Below are 14,371 nucleotides of genomic sequence, written 5' to 3' on the forward strand. Positions count from 1 at the left end.
TGCTGAACAAGCTCTGCTGCTATCAGCCTCACAAAGCAGAACTAAAAGCTCAAAAGCTCCATGTGAACCGCAACACTCAAAAAAGTCTCCAGCTATACGTTAGAGAGTTCATGTAGTACAATACGGCCATATATATACACATCAGAAATCATATTAAATGGTTTGAGCTAGATTAGCCAATCCATGAATCTGAACGGAATTACTTCAATTCTACATACCCAAGTCAGTCCTCAACATTTGTGTGATGTTACAGGACCTGCCTTCCCCTCCCACGGATACCTGCTCAAACCTGCAATCCCTTGGGTGCTAGCCTGAGGCACATTCTTAAGACTTACATAGCTGAACATACAACTGATGGAATTTAAGAAAAGCAGACTTAAAACGGAAATCATAGTCGCAAAGATCAAGACAACCATGACATCCTCTTGTTACCCAAGAGATCACACAGAAAGGCTTCACACCGAGCACAGGGAGAACTCAAATAGTACTTTATCCTCGTAAAAGAAACATGGCAGAGAAAGTAATGTAGGGGAGGAGCAAGAGTGGTAAGAGCAAAAAGGAGAAGGTGAGCAACATCTGGCAAAAACAGAAGTATTAAACACCTTTTGAATGATGGCTTTGCAATATTAAATAAAGTTTTAGAGGTAAGTTAGTGCCAAGGTATTTAAAATTCAGAGGCTGAATCAGTGGTAGACACAAAATACTGGCTTCAAAAGGAAAGCGTTCTCAGTAAAAATGCATGGCTATCCTCAGTAACCTACTGAACGCAAGATAAAGAATATGACAGATCAGTACAACGCTGTGAAATGACTTAATTCCCAACCAAAGTATTAAACTTCCCACCTCATGTTCCTCTCAATAGGTAGTTTGGCAATTCCAAATACATTATTCACTTTTAATAAGTCATTTCTGTCACCTACAAGAATACATTACATAAATATATTATGAAATAATCAATTTCAAATAAACCAAGGGCTTAAATCTAATGTAGCAGTAGGCTAACTGCTATTTCAGAGCTAGTTTAACTTGACAGCCTTCAATCACCAAGAACTGCATATATAGCTTTCTATATTCCATCAATCCTAGTTTGGAAAAAGACTTTTTAAAAAAATAAAAGCCTACCTCACATGGTACTTGCTGTACTTCAGTAGAAAATTATCTTTCAGGCAATATAAATAAAATCAAACTGTGGCTAGTACATCAGGTGAATGAACACAAGTGTTGAGTTACCACTTTTTTTTTTTTTAACACATAAAGGTTCAAAACTTACATCAAAGTTGTTCAGAGCATAAGCCAGCTCTCCACCTCCACCCTGCTGCTGGGCAGCATCATCTGATGCAGTTGCTTGAGCTGCGTTTGAGATGCCTGTGACTGCCTGCTGAAGCTGTTTGTAGATCAAGTCCCTGTTAGCTTTGTAAGCAGCTACATCTGGGTGCTGCAGGCAGGCCTGGGATGCCGTATAAAGAATGGGAATGTTCTTCTGCAGAATTCCTCTGGCCGCCGCCATTTGATCACGGTGACCCACATCTTTCAATTCCTGTTAGGAAAATTAAAGAAAAAAGCGTTGGAGAACATTCTCCACATTTAACATCCATGCACTGTCGCACCACATTAAAAAAAAAAAGGCAGGTTCTTTGCCTAGTATGCTCAAATCTAACTATCTTCTGATTGAGTATCCCTATTCTTAAGGGCTCAACTAATTTCAAAACACAACAGCTTCATAAAGACAAAAATAAAAAAAGAAGTACTGTAGGGCAAGCCACAACTCCACAGTTCAAAATCTGAGGTTGGATTACTGCTCCTCACCACAGTAGAGGACCAGGATTTTGAAAGGTGGTAACACCTGTAAATCAGGTGGACACAGAAGTTACGAGCACACATTTTTCTCCCCACTCCTTCCAGTTTGCACTACATCTGCAGAATCACAAAGAAACCTAAATCCTCAAAACAGAATACCTTACATTTTTAGATAACTTAAGAACCGAGCTAATTTGTAACTATCAAACGAACAAGAGGCTTCCCCTGCAATCCTGTCTTGTAGGTGCACATGAGAAACAAGATCATCTTTAATTTAAACTCTAAGACTCACAACCAGAATGCTTTCTTTAATCACACCTAGAAGATGGAGTTTACTCTCCTCAAGAGACTCGGGTACTTAATTTTAGAAGAACACGTGTATCATCTCATTCAACTTCTTGTTCATCTCCAATGAGACGAAATTAATCCAATGACTATAATTACCGCTAATTTAAGATTAGTGAGCGAGTCCATAGGTCTTTTCCAAACACTCACTGCTGCAATTCTCTAAAACCCCATCACCTCTGTTTTGGAATAGAAGCACTATGAATAGATAAAGCTTCTGAGTCCAGCATGAACGAGCAGTAAGTTTATAAAAGGAAGAATGAACACAGTTATTAGCAGTATGAACATTTTAAAGTCACCTCTCAAATCTTACGAAGAGGTGATGAAAACGAAGTGGGCTGCCTTACTGAGAAAAGGAAAAAAAAAATCTGACAGACTTTTCAAAATGAATGGGTAATATGCAACCTCTAAGATGCACACTGAGCAGGGAGGGCACTCCAAGCAGGCTTACAGATTTAGTACAGCCACTTCCCATAGTGTGGAACAATCCATCACAAAGCAGTTTAAGAACATTTATTGCATTGCAATCACAACCCTACTCCCATTTACTGCAATCAGATTTTAGATACATAACCAACTGGCAATCCATTTTAGACTGCACCCAGTTTATTTTCAAAGATGAATCTGTGCAAAAAAACCAAGCAGTGTCAGAGGTGCATAGCAGTTTCGGTTTGTACATTATCTGCAGAACAAACAAACAAACCCCAAGAATTATGCTATTTCTGATAAATGCCCACACCTCTGCTTTCTTTCGAAAAAACTTACCTACACAAGAATGAGTCACAACAGTGCTGTTGAACAAAGCAAATTTTACACACAGTTTAAGGTTAAGCACAAGCTATCCAAACACAGAACATACACATAACAAACAGGATTTTAAACCCCTTCTCAAATGGGCATTTCGGTGCAAGACTAACCAGCATCACCACTCACCTTCTTGGAAAGAGTTGTAATTCTGTGCCCAGCCGTGACTTTTGCTCCCTGTTTAAATGGACACATTCAGTCCGTCTGTGCGAACCACAAAGGCAGTGTGGTCTAGTGGCGAGTGCACCAGGCACCGAGTCACACCTCAATTCTCTTTCCTTACCCACACCTGCACTGCTTCAAAATGGGAAGTGCAAGTCTTGAGAAGCAGCATTTCATTAAGGTACGAAAGCATTAACATAAACAAATGCTACTAGAACAAATTCTGTCAGAAGCAGTAACCTACAGCTGAGCAGACTTTCTGCTTACCAAGCAAGCTCAAATTTCCTAAACAGGGCGGAGTGCAACAAAAAGTACTCAGCAATAAAAATAAAGTAAAAAAAAAGTATTAGTAGCAATGGGTACTGTCCAAGGGCAGGAAGGCCGCCTTATTTTCTTATTTTGAAAACAAAAAAGAAGAAATAATATACAGAAGAAAAAGCTGCCATCACTATACCTGTTGTCTTTTGGCTGCCATTATGTTAAGCTTATCCACTTCTGGTTTGAGGGCTTTGTACTGGATACCCAAATCCTGCTCTGTGCCAGCATTTCTTAGTTTCAAGATACCTTCTTCCACCTGAAAGAATATATATTCACAAAGTTTTCCAAGTAATACAGTCCACAGTTCAAGAAGTAATTCAGAATGTACTTCATAGCAGACAGAGAAAGCAATCTTCCTCTGCCCCTTTTTATTTTTTGGAGAGAGATACTTCAAAGGCTAATAGTAGTCAAGGCTTAGCTACTACTTCATAGTCATCAGCTACCAGAGACAGCCAAGTACATGCATTTGAAAGAGTATGAAGGAGCCCAGGGCCCTGGCAGAGCTGCAGCAGTGGCTGTCGAAGGGCACAAGGAGAGTCCTCAAAGCCCTGCCACAAAAGCAGGCCCGGTATTGAATCTCATTTCATTTCAAATGCTGTATAAACCACCCACCCTCTTGCTCGTGGGAAGAAAAGGCTTCCTCAAATATTCCACATTCATTTTATTTAGTCTACCAAAGCTACTCATCCCTAGTAGCTACCAGGGAGTATCGGTTATAAGAAAGCCAAATTATTTCTTTAAGATGAAAAAAGCTGGTTATCACCTGCAGTCGCAGACCATAGTGCATTTATTTCAATACTAAAAGTTCAGAATAAAGTGCAACACAATGTCAAAAGCTACTGACAATGAGTGTAAAAACAGCTGACAAACATCCATTGCACACGTTTCACTCAGAGGAAAAACCCTAAAAACCTCCCAGCTCCAGAAGCGAGCCGCTGACAGTGCACGCACCGGGGCCAGCACACATGCGTGAAACTAAGCCACTTGACAGAGCACGCTTGGCATGCCAGGCATGGCAAAGTGAATCACAGCAAAGAACTACACTTACTACTTTAAGTTGAACAAGCAGCTTGTAGACATCTGCCATGTCAGCCAAAATCAGCAGTCGAGTAACGGCAGAGAGGAGGGCGCGTGCCGCTCGGACCATGTTCCCTCGTTTCACAGAGGAGCAGGGGTCATCTGCAAACTCCCCCGAAGCGCTCTTCATCAAGTCACCTGCACAAGGGGAGAAGATGGTCTGACTTTAACACCACACAGCATTTCTTAAGGGGCTGTAAGGATCCCTGGGCAAGCCAATCTAAGTCTTGAAAACAAAACACGTTTACTTAAATACAGCCAGCAACTAAGATTGCATGTAGCTACTTCTATGTATGGTTACCACATGGTATCAGGGTAGAGGGGCTTGTGCAGGGAGGAAGGGCTGGGAAACAACAACTTTGGTCCTTATTTCCAATTGTACAGGTGTTTTAATATGCCAGAATCCTCTGGAAAGGCAAATTCAGCATGCCTTCACCATTACATGCAGGACTGGAGTTATTTCACAAACTACAATGCTTTCAAAGCTTAAGCAAAAGCTTTGATGTATGTGCATGCAGGAGTTAAGCAGAAAGCAGCAGGAAAGTACTGTAAACACACGAGGAAACACCACAGCTCATGGGACTGTAAACAACTCTGAGCGATGGCCTGGCTAGATATGCCCTGGTTTGCATTCAGTGCAAGGCACCGCTTAGCAAAACGCTTCAACGTTTCATAGCCTGTGGGTCTGCATCTGGTGCAGGAGGAAAGAAGTTGGGTTTCAGATGGTAACAATGCAATTGGTAACTATGAAAAGCAAAGGCCACTTTACACAGCTAGAGAAATTGCTCCAGAAGGCATTCACAAAGCATAAAAGTAATGTCTGCATATAGTCAGAGGAGTAAATTTTGGGCTTCCCCCCCTCCTTTCTGGGGCAGCATTTTGCTTCCAGTACCACAGTTCCTACACAGCAGCAAGTTTTGGAATCCACACTATTATTCTTAGATCTCTTTGCATTTCAGAAACATTTGGTGAACAGCTAGGGTTTAGTTTAGAAAACACTAGGTATTCAAGGCCAAAGATTTGCAGGCAGCTGGAGATGACCAGAAAGCAGGTGAACTGTGTTATAACTAACTGCTGTGTCAGAGGCTTCCCAAACCTGTATGAAAAAGCATCCATATGGCCAAATGCCGAAACAAAAATAGCATGTCTCAGACAAGAAGAAAAGAACCTCAAATGGGGCTTCACAAGTGAAAGCTGACAGTGACTCCCATCGAGCCCACTACCAAATGGGGCTGGACGAGATGTGCACCGAAATCTCAAGATGACGCAGTGGCATCATCCTGCCAACAGCTTGCCTGCTCCCACAGCTAGGCAATCAGTGCAGTGTACCCCCAGTATGGGAAGTGTTTCAATTTTACTGACTTTTTTTAAACTACTATTTTAACTACTCAAAAATACCTACAACTGGAGAGCCTGGGGTTAACCATCCACATACTTACCATTAAGCAATTAATATCTTGCCCTGGAAGAGTTTCTAGCACCCAAGCACTCTACGCCTTCATAGCTAAATACAGCCCAAACACAGCTGCCAGCCTGTCCAAGCAACTACATCAAGATACTCAATTTTGTTCAAATGCTCCCTCCTATGTAACACCCTTCCATCATCTTAAATAATACAACGAAGAGCGGCATACAACATTTTAAGATAAAAAATATGCTACTTCAGTAGCATGACATATGAAAAAAAGCTTCTGTCCAAGTACAGACCAGCTATAAATACCATATCCCTTACCCAACTTTTTGAGGAACACAATTCGTTATTTTAACAAGTGTCAAGAGCCTCAGATTTCCAGATGGGTGAAAGACGATGCATCTCCAATGCTGAAAAGCTGCAATCAGCCATGAGATTCTAAAACCCCGACATAGCTGACACGACCCTTTCTTTATTCCTTCTGGAAGAGGCTAATAATAGTGAAATTAATGTCACCACCACAAGTATGAAATCTATTAACAATCTCGGGATTTAAGGATATATGCCAGAACCAAAATTCACTACAAATATTTCCTCCCTTATTTATTTATATGTAAAATTCCCACATTTCCAACTCCCAAAAGAGAGGAATGTTGTTTTCAAAATACACTCACTCACTTCACCTGAATCTCAGAAATTGCTAACAAGGTTAAAAACCAAAATTATCCTCTATCCATCTCTTAAATTGCAACCTTACAAGCCAGTCCTGAAATAAAATGCTATTCCTTTTTATTTTAACGAGAGACTTTGAAAGATTTAGTGAGTTTCAAACAGCTTGTCAGGGTGTCAAAAGATAACCAGCTTCCCAGAATTAAAGGAAGATTATATTTAAAGTTGTTGCATATATATATTTTTCTGCAAATTAAAGAAAGCTAGCTTTCAGACTTCTTTTCTAAAGGAAAAGCAACATGGAGTAGTTATTTTAGCTAGATTCAAAGGGTAAGAGGGAACTCTGCCCTGGCCTAAGTATGCAGTTACTACATTATGTGTGCGCGTTATCAGTTCAATTTGGATCCAGCGTAATCTTCTCATTTTCAAATTTGAACCAGAGGTAACACAGCAAGTTTGAAAGCAGGATTTCAAGAGTTAAAAGAAATACACTGCAGAAAAGTCAGACTATGAGACTCAGATTATACAGCCAGTACGAATTCTTATCTAAGTAATCTGTTTTTCCAATATAACCTTAGATTTTCACTAGATATTACAAGGGAAAGATAATAAAACAGAGTTGAGAAAAGAAGAGGCAACGGTAGCCATACTATGATCTTGTCAATAAAGCACTAAGAATTCAATTAAATCTAATGGGACAAAGCCCATTTCAGAAATAGTAAGATTTTAGTCCATCAAAAGAAAATTACCATTTTCTAGTCTCATTCCCACCATGCCCACAGGGTCTGACAGCACTTTCAGACAGCACTATTAATCTTCCTCAGCAGCGCGGTACACGATGACCATGACAGAGAGGGCTTTATACCAGCACTGACGGAACGGGAAAGCGGCAGAGAAGACAGGCAAAGCAAGGAAGACCTAGGACACACACAGGCACTGATGCCTTTTTCCCAAGCTAGAAATTCATGCCCACACATCACCTTGTACCCTTTGGCACCTTCCAGTTCAAAGCCCATCTCCAGGCTGCTTTTCCAGCAGTATTAGAAATACAAGGAGTGCCCTCAGGCCATACCTCTACCTGATCATAAGACCCTATCACAATTCCCTAGAGGTTGCCTATTCCCCACCAAATGAACGCAAGCATGAAATCAGAGTTTCAAGACTCTACTATTCTGGATACTGAAGTCCTACCTTACCACTAATGCCACCTTCAGCATCCACCATGAGCGTCACAACAGACTGCCCTTGCTTTCTACTATAAAGGACAAGGCCCCCTTTTGCCATATCAACGTGGGAGTTGATACTTATGGCAACAAAAGCTTCTGTTAATTCTTTAATCTTGTCTTCTGTTAAATCCACATACTGCCTACAACACTCCTCCTACAGTTTGCCAAGAGCCGTCTCAGAGCTCTCTTAGGTTACGGCTTTTCAAAGATCTCGAGTCCCTGGCTGGAGGATTACTTCTAATACAAGTGGTACACTCCTAAAACATTTTTCTTGCAGGAAAACAACTGAGAACTCTTTGTACTCTTCCAAGAAATTAAGCTAACTGGTCACAACAGAACTTTAAAGTTGAGGTTTCCAAGAAGAATTCAGAGTTTAACTTCAAGTTATTCTGCAACTGGCCGCCTCCTGTTCCTTGGAAATCCTTAAGCCATGCATCTTGTGTGAAGTACAGTTGAAAAAACATTTTACCCTTTCATAATTTGCCTCACTGTTTAGTTTTGGAGAAAGCTTCACTAAGAAACACAGGGCGGAAAGACACCACACAATCAGTAGGTTCACTCCCCTGCATTCGCAACCATGGAACATGACCAGAGTCCATAGGATTCACAAGACCATTCATCCATTCTCTTACCTCAAACCCTATGCACAGGCTTAAGCTTTTCAATTTTAAGCTTTAATTTTTGGTCTTTTATGCAAAATTACCATAGGAAGAAACAACAGTAGAAGCATAGCTAATGCCCTGGATCCTCACACTAGCATACAGATATATAGAAGCGGTGAACTACGGTCATCGGTACTCCAGGAAAACAGGAATAGCCTGGTCAACCTGACCCAAAAGAAATTTCCTTCTTGACCCCAGAGTCTGCAACCTGTCTCAGCGTCGAGCACCTGGGTAAGAAACTGGTTCAGTTCCAACACACCTCCCAACAGCACCAGAAGAGCTGACCATTTCAACGTACAATCGGTCTTCAATGCTTCCTAGGAAGGTAAAACCCTACAAAGAGCTCAGTGGGGGGAGTAAGACTGGGCAAGACCAATATTGCCCCTTCTATTACTCAGCAAAACTCCAGTGGCAGAAATTAATGTAACAAACGCTGTAAGGATGCTGAAATCCAAAGACATTCACATCAGATGTTTTCCCAGTACTAAGTCTTTTCTATAACCACAGCAGGATCTATTCTGAAAAACACTTTGGTTCTTTGTCTCCACTATTCTGTTCAAAATTTTATTTTAAGAAGTTTCACTACTTTAAAAGAAGTCAAAAGTCCAAAGCTTTAAAGGGCCAGGAATCTTACTTAAGGATATTTCATGAACTTATTTAATATTTAAAGCAAATTGTAATTTATTCTTCCATTGTAAGAGTCAGGAAGACTTTGAAGATCCACTTGTATTGATTTAGTATGTAACCATACTATCATTCATTCTAAATAGCTCTTTTCACTTCTTTGTTTTTACCCCCAACAAATGGGATTTTATGAACAAGCATGCTCACTAAAATCATGTACCCTCTCAATCTTCTTCTCGCTAGGCTAAAAAAAAAAATTTTAATTTTCTCTGATGAGACAAGTTATCTATTGTCCTAATCTTCTTCATAACCTCTGTCTATATTCATTCATCTTTTTTTATTATGGTAACTAAACTGCTCCCTACTCTAAATAAAGGCATTATTAATTCTATTTTCCTGTCTTCTGCTGAAGATAAATTGTGCTATACATCTATAATCCCACTGCTGTCGTCAGACACACAGATGCTGCCGGTTCACGATCACCCTACTGCTGACCAAGACACCCAAATTCTCCTCTCCGCTTTTGGCCCCATTGCAAAAAGCAGATAAAGGCACCGACACCTGGAAGTTTTGCTAAGCCCATGCACAGGCTTTGCATTACACTTCCCTCATTTCTCTAGTTCATGAATTCAACTGGTCTACCACAATACTGGAAACACTTCGGAAGTGCACAGACTGTACGTAAACATGTACCTTGAAAGTTTGTATCTTCTTGCTGCTATTAGCACTACTGAGAACCACAATCCTCCCGGGCATTGGCAGCAATAAGCCTTCCCTCTGTTGCATCTCATTTTCCACCGTTTGCTTCTAATTTCCTCAAAGGTTTGGTTTTTAATTTCCTTAGAAAGAGCTGCTCTGCTAAACCTGACTGAACACTGGCACCGTGACGGGGCACAGGCTTTTATCCCTGGTCGTGCTGCCCCAGCAGCCCAGCCCTGCTGCGAGTGCATCCCCACAAACAGCGGTGGGCACCAGTCGTATTCAGGCAAATCACTCAAGTCTAATCATCATCCACCCAGCTTCAGAAAACAGATACAGCTATCCTCTCTATGCACCAGATTTCATGCAAGCTGCGAACAGTAAAAAGGGAAGAAGTAGTGAAATGACATTAAGGTGGGAAGTTATTTCACTCCAGCACCTCTCAGCTATGAACTCCACCTCCTCCGTCAGAGATCAGAGCAGGGAGGTTTTGGCACCAAGTTCATGTGTAGTCTCAAAATCAAGCAGAGGCCAAGAAACAAGTGAAAGGGTCATCCTGAAGGTTTCTGTATCAGTCTCTCCTTCCTACCAGCTTCTTACTGCAACTACAAATTCAGCTAATGGAAGTTCTCAATCCTGAGGACTGAGTACAGCTCCCTCGCTCACTAACATCACTAAGAGTCATTTGAAGGCACTCACAGATGAGCTCTGACTCTCAATTCTGAGCAGCAATCAAGCAAGCACCAAGAACGAAAGACTTCAAGACAAAGGTGCCTCTTTTGCTGTTGTTTGTTGTTGTTAAATTAAGCCAACTCAATTAGCCCCTTATATTGCAGCCTTCTTATGTTGATCTTTCTTTGGTCTGTCAACCAGGCTCATCCAGAACTTCGAACCATTTTCAAACTAATATTTCATCACTGCACAACTTCAGCTACAAACAATTAATGCTAATGAGTTTTCCTTTTTATGCTGCAGCAGCAACCACCATTAATACCAGCTGACTGGGTTTCACTGAAGCATAGAAAAGGCTCACGACTAGAAGAATGATAAATGATTTATGAGCAACAATATTTACTAGTGCATATTTTAGAGTGAGCCAGCTCCATAGGCTTTTCTTGCAGGTCTTCTCCAAGAAAGTAAAAAAGAAAATGATAAAAATCAACACTAGATGTGGGGGAGGAAGCCTGGAATATTTAATCAAGGTCCTCACATTCCGTTTGTTGCTGTTTACATTTTGCATATTCAAGACACCCAGCTCTGTCAAGTCAACACTCAGCTCTTCCTCCTACAATGCTGGTTTGTACACATTCAAATATTGAAGAAGTTATTGACATATTTGAGACGCAGTTCCACAACATTTACAGGCAGGGTGGGAAGTTTACTTTTTAGCCTATGCTGAGTTTTAAATACTCTTCAAAGAATCAGCCATTCTGCCTCTCTTCTCAATCTCTACCTGGGACATCCGATTTCCAAATCTGCCCAGTTCATATTATTCCTCAAGGAAGCCAGCAAGACAAGCTGAGAATCTACGCGAGCGGAGAGGCGCAGAGTCATTGGAAATAACAGCAAAAGGAAAAACGGGAACAGTTCTATTTACTCTGAAAAAACACAGTTTTACAAGCTATCAGATACATAGCTCTTACCTTGCTTACGAACATCCTCCACAGCTGCTACCAGCTCCTCTTTAAGGAACTGGCTCTCTTTCGCAATTTTGTCTCCTTTCTCCAGGAAATTCTCTGTTGCTTGTTCAACTGAAGCAGCCAAAACATGGGCCTTTTTAGAACGTCCTCGCTTTTTATTAGAGGGGCCCTTGTTGCTAGTGTTAACCAGTGTTGTTACCTAAAGGCATAGATGGAGAGGAAAAAACAAAAACATGAAACAAATTAGAAGTTTATCAATTTGACAGCAAGGCCACGTGTATTTTTTTTTCTAGACAGCATATTGCTAATACCTGCACTATTGCCAGCTCCAAAAGTTAAACTCAAACGCAAGTGTTTTTCACATCTCTAAACATTACCATGCTTCTTGATTCCTTAGATGAGCATTATAAATTCAGCTAAACTGCTTAGAGATTTCTCTTATCAGCAGCAGACCTGAAAATTTGATTAAGAATTGAGATCTATTTGTATTTTTGATCAACTGCAATCTCAGTAACAGGCCAGAGCTATTTGGCATCACATAAAAAGAAACGAAGTTGGGAATAATTAGATTGGGATAGCTCTCCAGGCATAAAAGACCCCAAACAAGGTTGAAGCCATTATCTACAGAAATCTAGCAACACAGTATCTTGTGTGTCCAAAACAGTACTACAGCCAATGGACTAAATGCAGAGCAAAGGACTTCCTAGAGCTCATTATTTCCCTAAAACAACCAAAACTGAACTCTCTCAATCTTCCTGCAATCAAGAAATACTTCCAAGTTTTATGTTTTAGACTGAAACCCTGCTAGAAGCTGGTCACCAGTGGCCAGATGACCACCAGGTACTCAGGATCACACCAGGTTAGCTCAGGATCAGGATCCAGTCCCTTCAATCAAATGCAGATAGATGTCACAAAATCCACACACACTTTTCGATTTGCCTTCCCCCCACACACACACCCCCCTTCTCTTTTTTGTTAAGTCTAGGAAAATGCATACAAAGCCACTTCAGAGAGACAATAAATTACAACACTAAAAATATTACTACTCTGGAAAGTCCAAGGACTGCTGACATAAAGATCCTCAGAGCTGAATCCATCTTCTCAGTAGGTTGATTCAGAGAGGCAAAGCCATCAGTTGGGAATATCGCAGTCGGTTAACAGGGAGCATTTGTATTGGGTAGTCTCAGTTTATCATGTACTACAAATAAAGAACAAGTTGCAACAAGGCAACTTACTCCGCTTTCCTCTCTGTATTTTGCCAGTCACATCATTCACAAAATTTGGGATTGCCAGTACAGCCTATTGTGCTACTTGAGGAATAAGTTACAGACACTGAACTTGGACAAGAAGGTCCTATAAGCAAGTTTACTCAGTTAAGTTTGCCAAATTAGGACAATTTCTCTTCAGGAAAGACTCCATCAGTAACTCCGGCTAAAAAGCTATATAGTAGGTCATCCAACTGTCCATCTGAATATCTGCAGGGAACAACTGGCAGGTACAGACAGCAGCTTGGCGATTAAAGGAATGTTAATACTGGAAACAGAACTTAATCGCTGCAGTTTGTGCTTAGCAGTTGTGTCCAGTTCATACTGTCATTTTAAAAATTTCACATTTCAGGAAAACAATGCTAAAGAAGATGAGTTAACTGCCTCCAGTGCACCTTCTCTTCCAGACCTCCTGGAATGTCTCTTCCAAGAACCTTCAAAATGCCCAATACGCATAGCTTATATTTACAAGACTTACTCTAGCTTTCCCATATTCTTCAGTGCATTTCACTGGGCAATATACACCATGCAGAAATAAGCTTTTATTCACAAATTCAGCATAAAGCGTAGGCAGAAATTAAAAGAAATCATGCCTATCTTATAAAAGAGATACTGAAACAGTAACAAATGCCATAAAAGCATACTTCATGGGTAGAACTCAGTTAGGAGGGGTCAGTAATCTATTTACAAGACAAGGCAGTGCTAGACAGGTTGCAAACATCCCCCGCCACACATTTCACCATTTACCTGAACCTCCTTCCAAAGGGAACTCTAAACACAGGTAATCTCTAAGAAAAAAAAACATGAGACCCTACTGCTGGCAAGCACTAATGGCTTCATTGCAAGGGACTTTTGTCATTCCCAAATACCAGTTTCTAAATGATATGTAGCACAGCTTTTTAAAGACTCAACAAATAAGCAGCATACCACCCAAAATACAGGTCAAACAGCACAGCAGCAATGGAACATTAGTTACTAACATGCATTTCTGCACTTCTAATTGAAATACTGTGTCTTACCAGGTGCTAAAGAAACACAGTCTTTCTAGAGTCATGCCCAATAACTGTTACAATAAAACTGAACAAAGATGTTACTTGTACACTCTTTTCCATCTTTAGTTTTGTAGCATTTTTACTTCTGAAATTTAAGCTTCGAAAGTTACTTAATTGAAATAATATATCGAAACAATCATCCTTACAAAGGTTTTGTTGGCCCCCTTTTTTTTTTCTTACCTGTGTAACAAGAGGCTCAAGTAGTCTTTCAACCGCCAGTGTTCTTATCTCCAAGCTTTTGGGGTCCCATTTGAAGTTAACGTTGCCTGCAGTAACAGCAGTCATCTCTAGAAGAAGAAAAAAGCTACATGAATACAATTTTTTTTTAATTATTAATGCTGTTGGAACGTATTTTAAAAATAAATTAAAATCGAGGCTATTAAACACACAACACGTCCATTCGGTGCAAGTTAAGGTTATACTGTCTCCGGAAATACCAGTTTTGGTTCAACTGGTCATAGTTTAAAAAATTGCTTGTTATGACAATATACAGACATTACCTGTATGTTTTGGTTAGAAAATAAAAAAAACAAACAACAAACAAGCAAAACCACACCAAAACCCATTCAAAAGCCACAATATTTTATCAGAGCAGTGACAAGATAGGCAACATTTGGTCC

General features: G+C 40.4%; 1 protein-coding gene across 1 annotated transcript in view; it reads right to left on the bottom strand.

The window, feature by feature from the left end:
* CTNNA1 (catenin (cadherin-associated protein), alpha 1, 102kDa) overlaps window positions 1-14,042 on the bottom strand; it is a 104,251-nt gene extending 90,209 nt beyond the window's left edge. The window contains exons 1-5 of the mRNA XM_009330012.1: window positions 13,932-14,042; window positions 11,438-11,633; window positions 4,475-4,641; window positions 3,563-3,682; window positions 1,271-1,537 (exon numbers count right to left, since the gene is read on the bottom strand). Of these exons, the coding sequence (XP_009328287.1) occupies window positions 1,271-1,537; window positions 3,563-3,682; window positions 4,475-4,641; window positions 11,438-11,633; window positions 13,932-14,036 (855 nt within the window). The 5' untranslated portion in view covers window positions 14,037-14,042. The remainder of the gene's footprint in view (window positions 1-1,270; window positions 1,538-3,562; window positions 3,683-4,474; window positions 4,642-11,437; window positions 11,634-13,931) is intronic.
* Between the last annotated feature and the right edge of the window lie 329 nt (window positions 14,043-14,371).

Source organism: Pygoscelis adeliae, unplaced genomic scaffold (assembly GCF_000699105.1).
Source record: "Pygoscelis adeliae isolate BGI_AS28 unplaced genomic scaffold, ASM69910v1 Scaffold248, whole genome shotgun sequence".
Lineage (NCBI taxonomy): Eukaryota > Metazoa > Chordata > Aves > Sphenisciformes > Spheniscidae > Pygoscelis > Pygoscelis adeliae.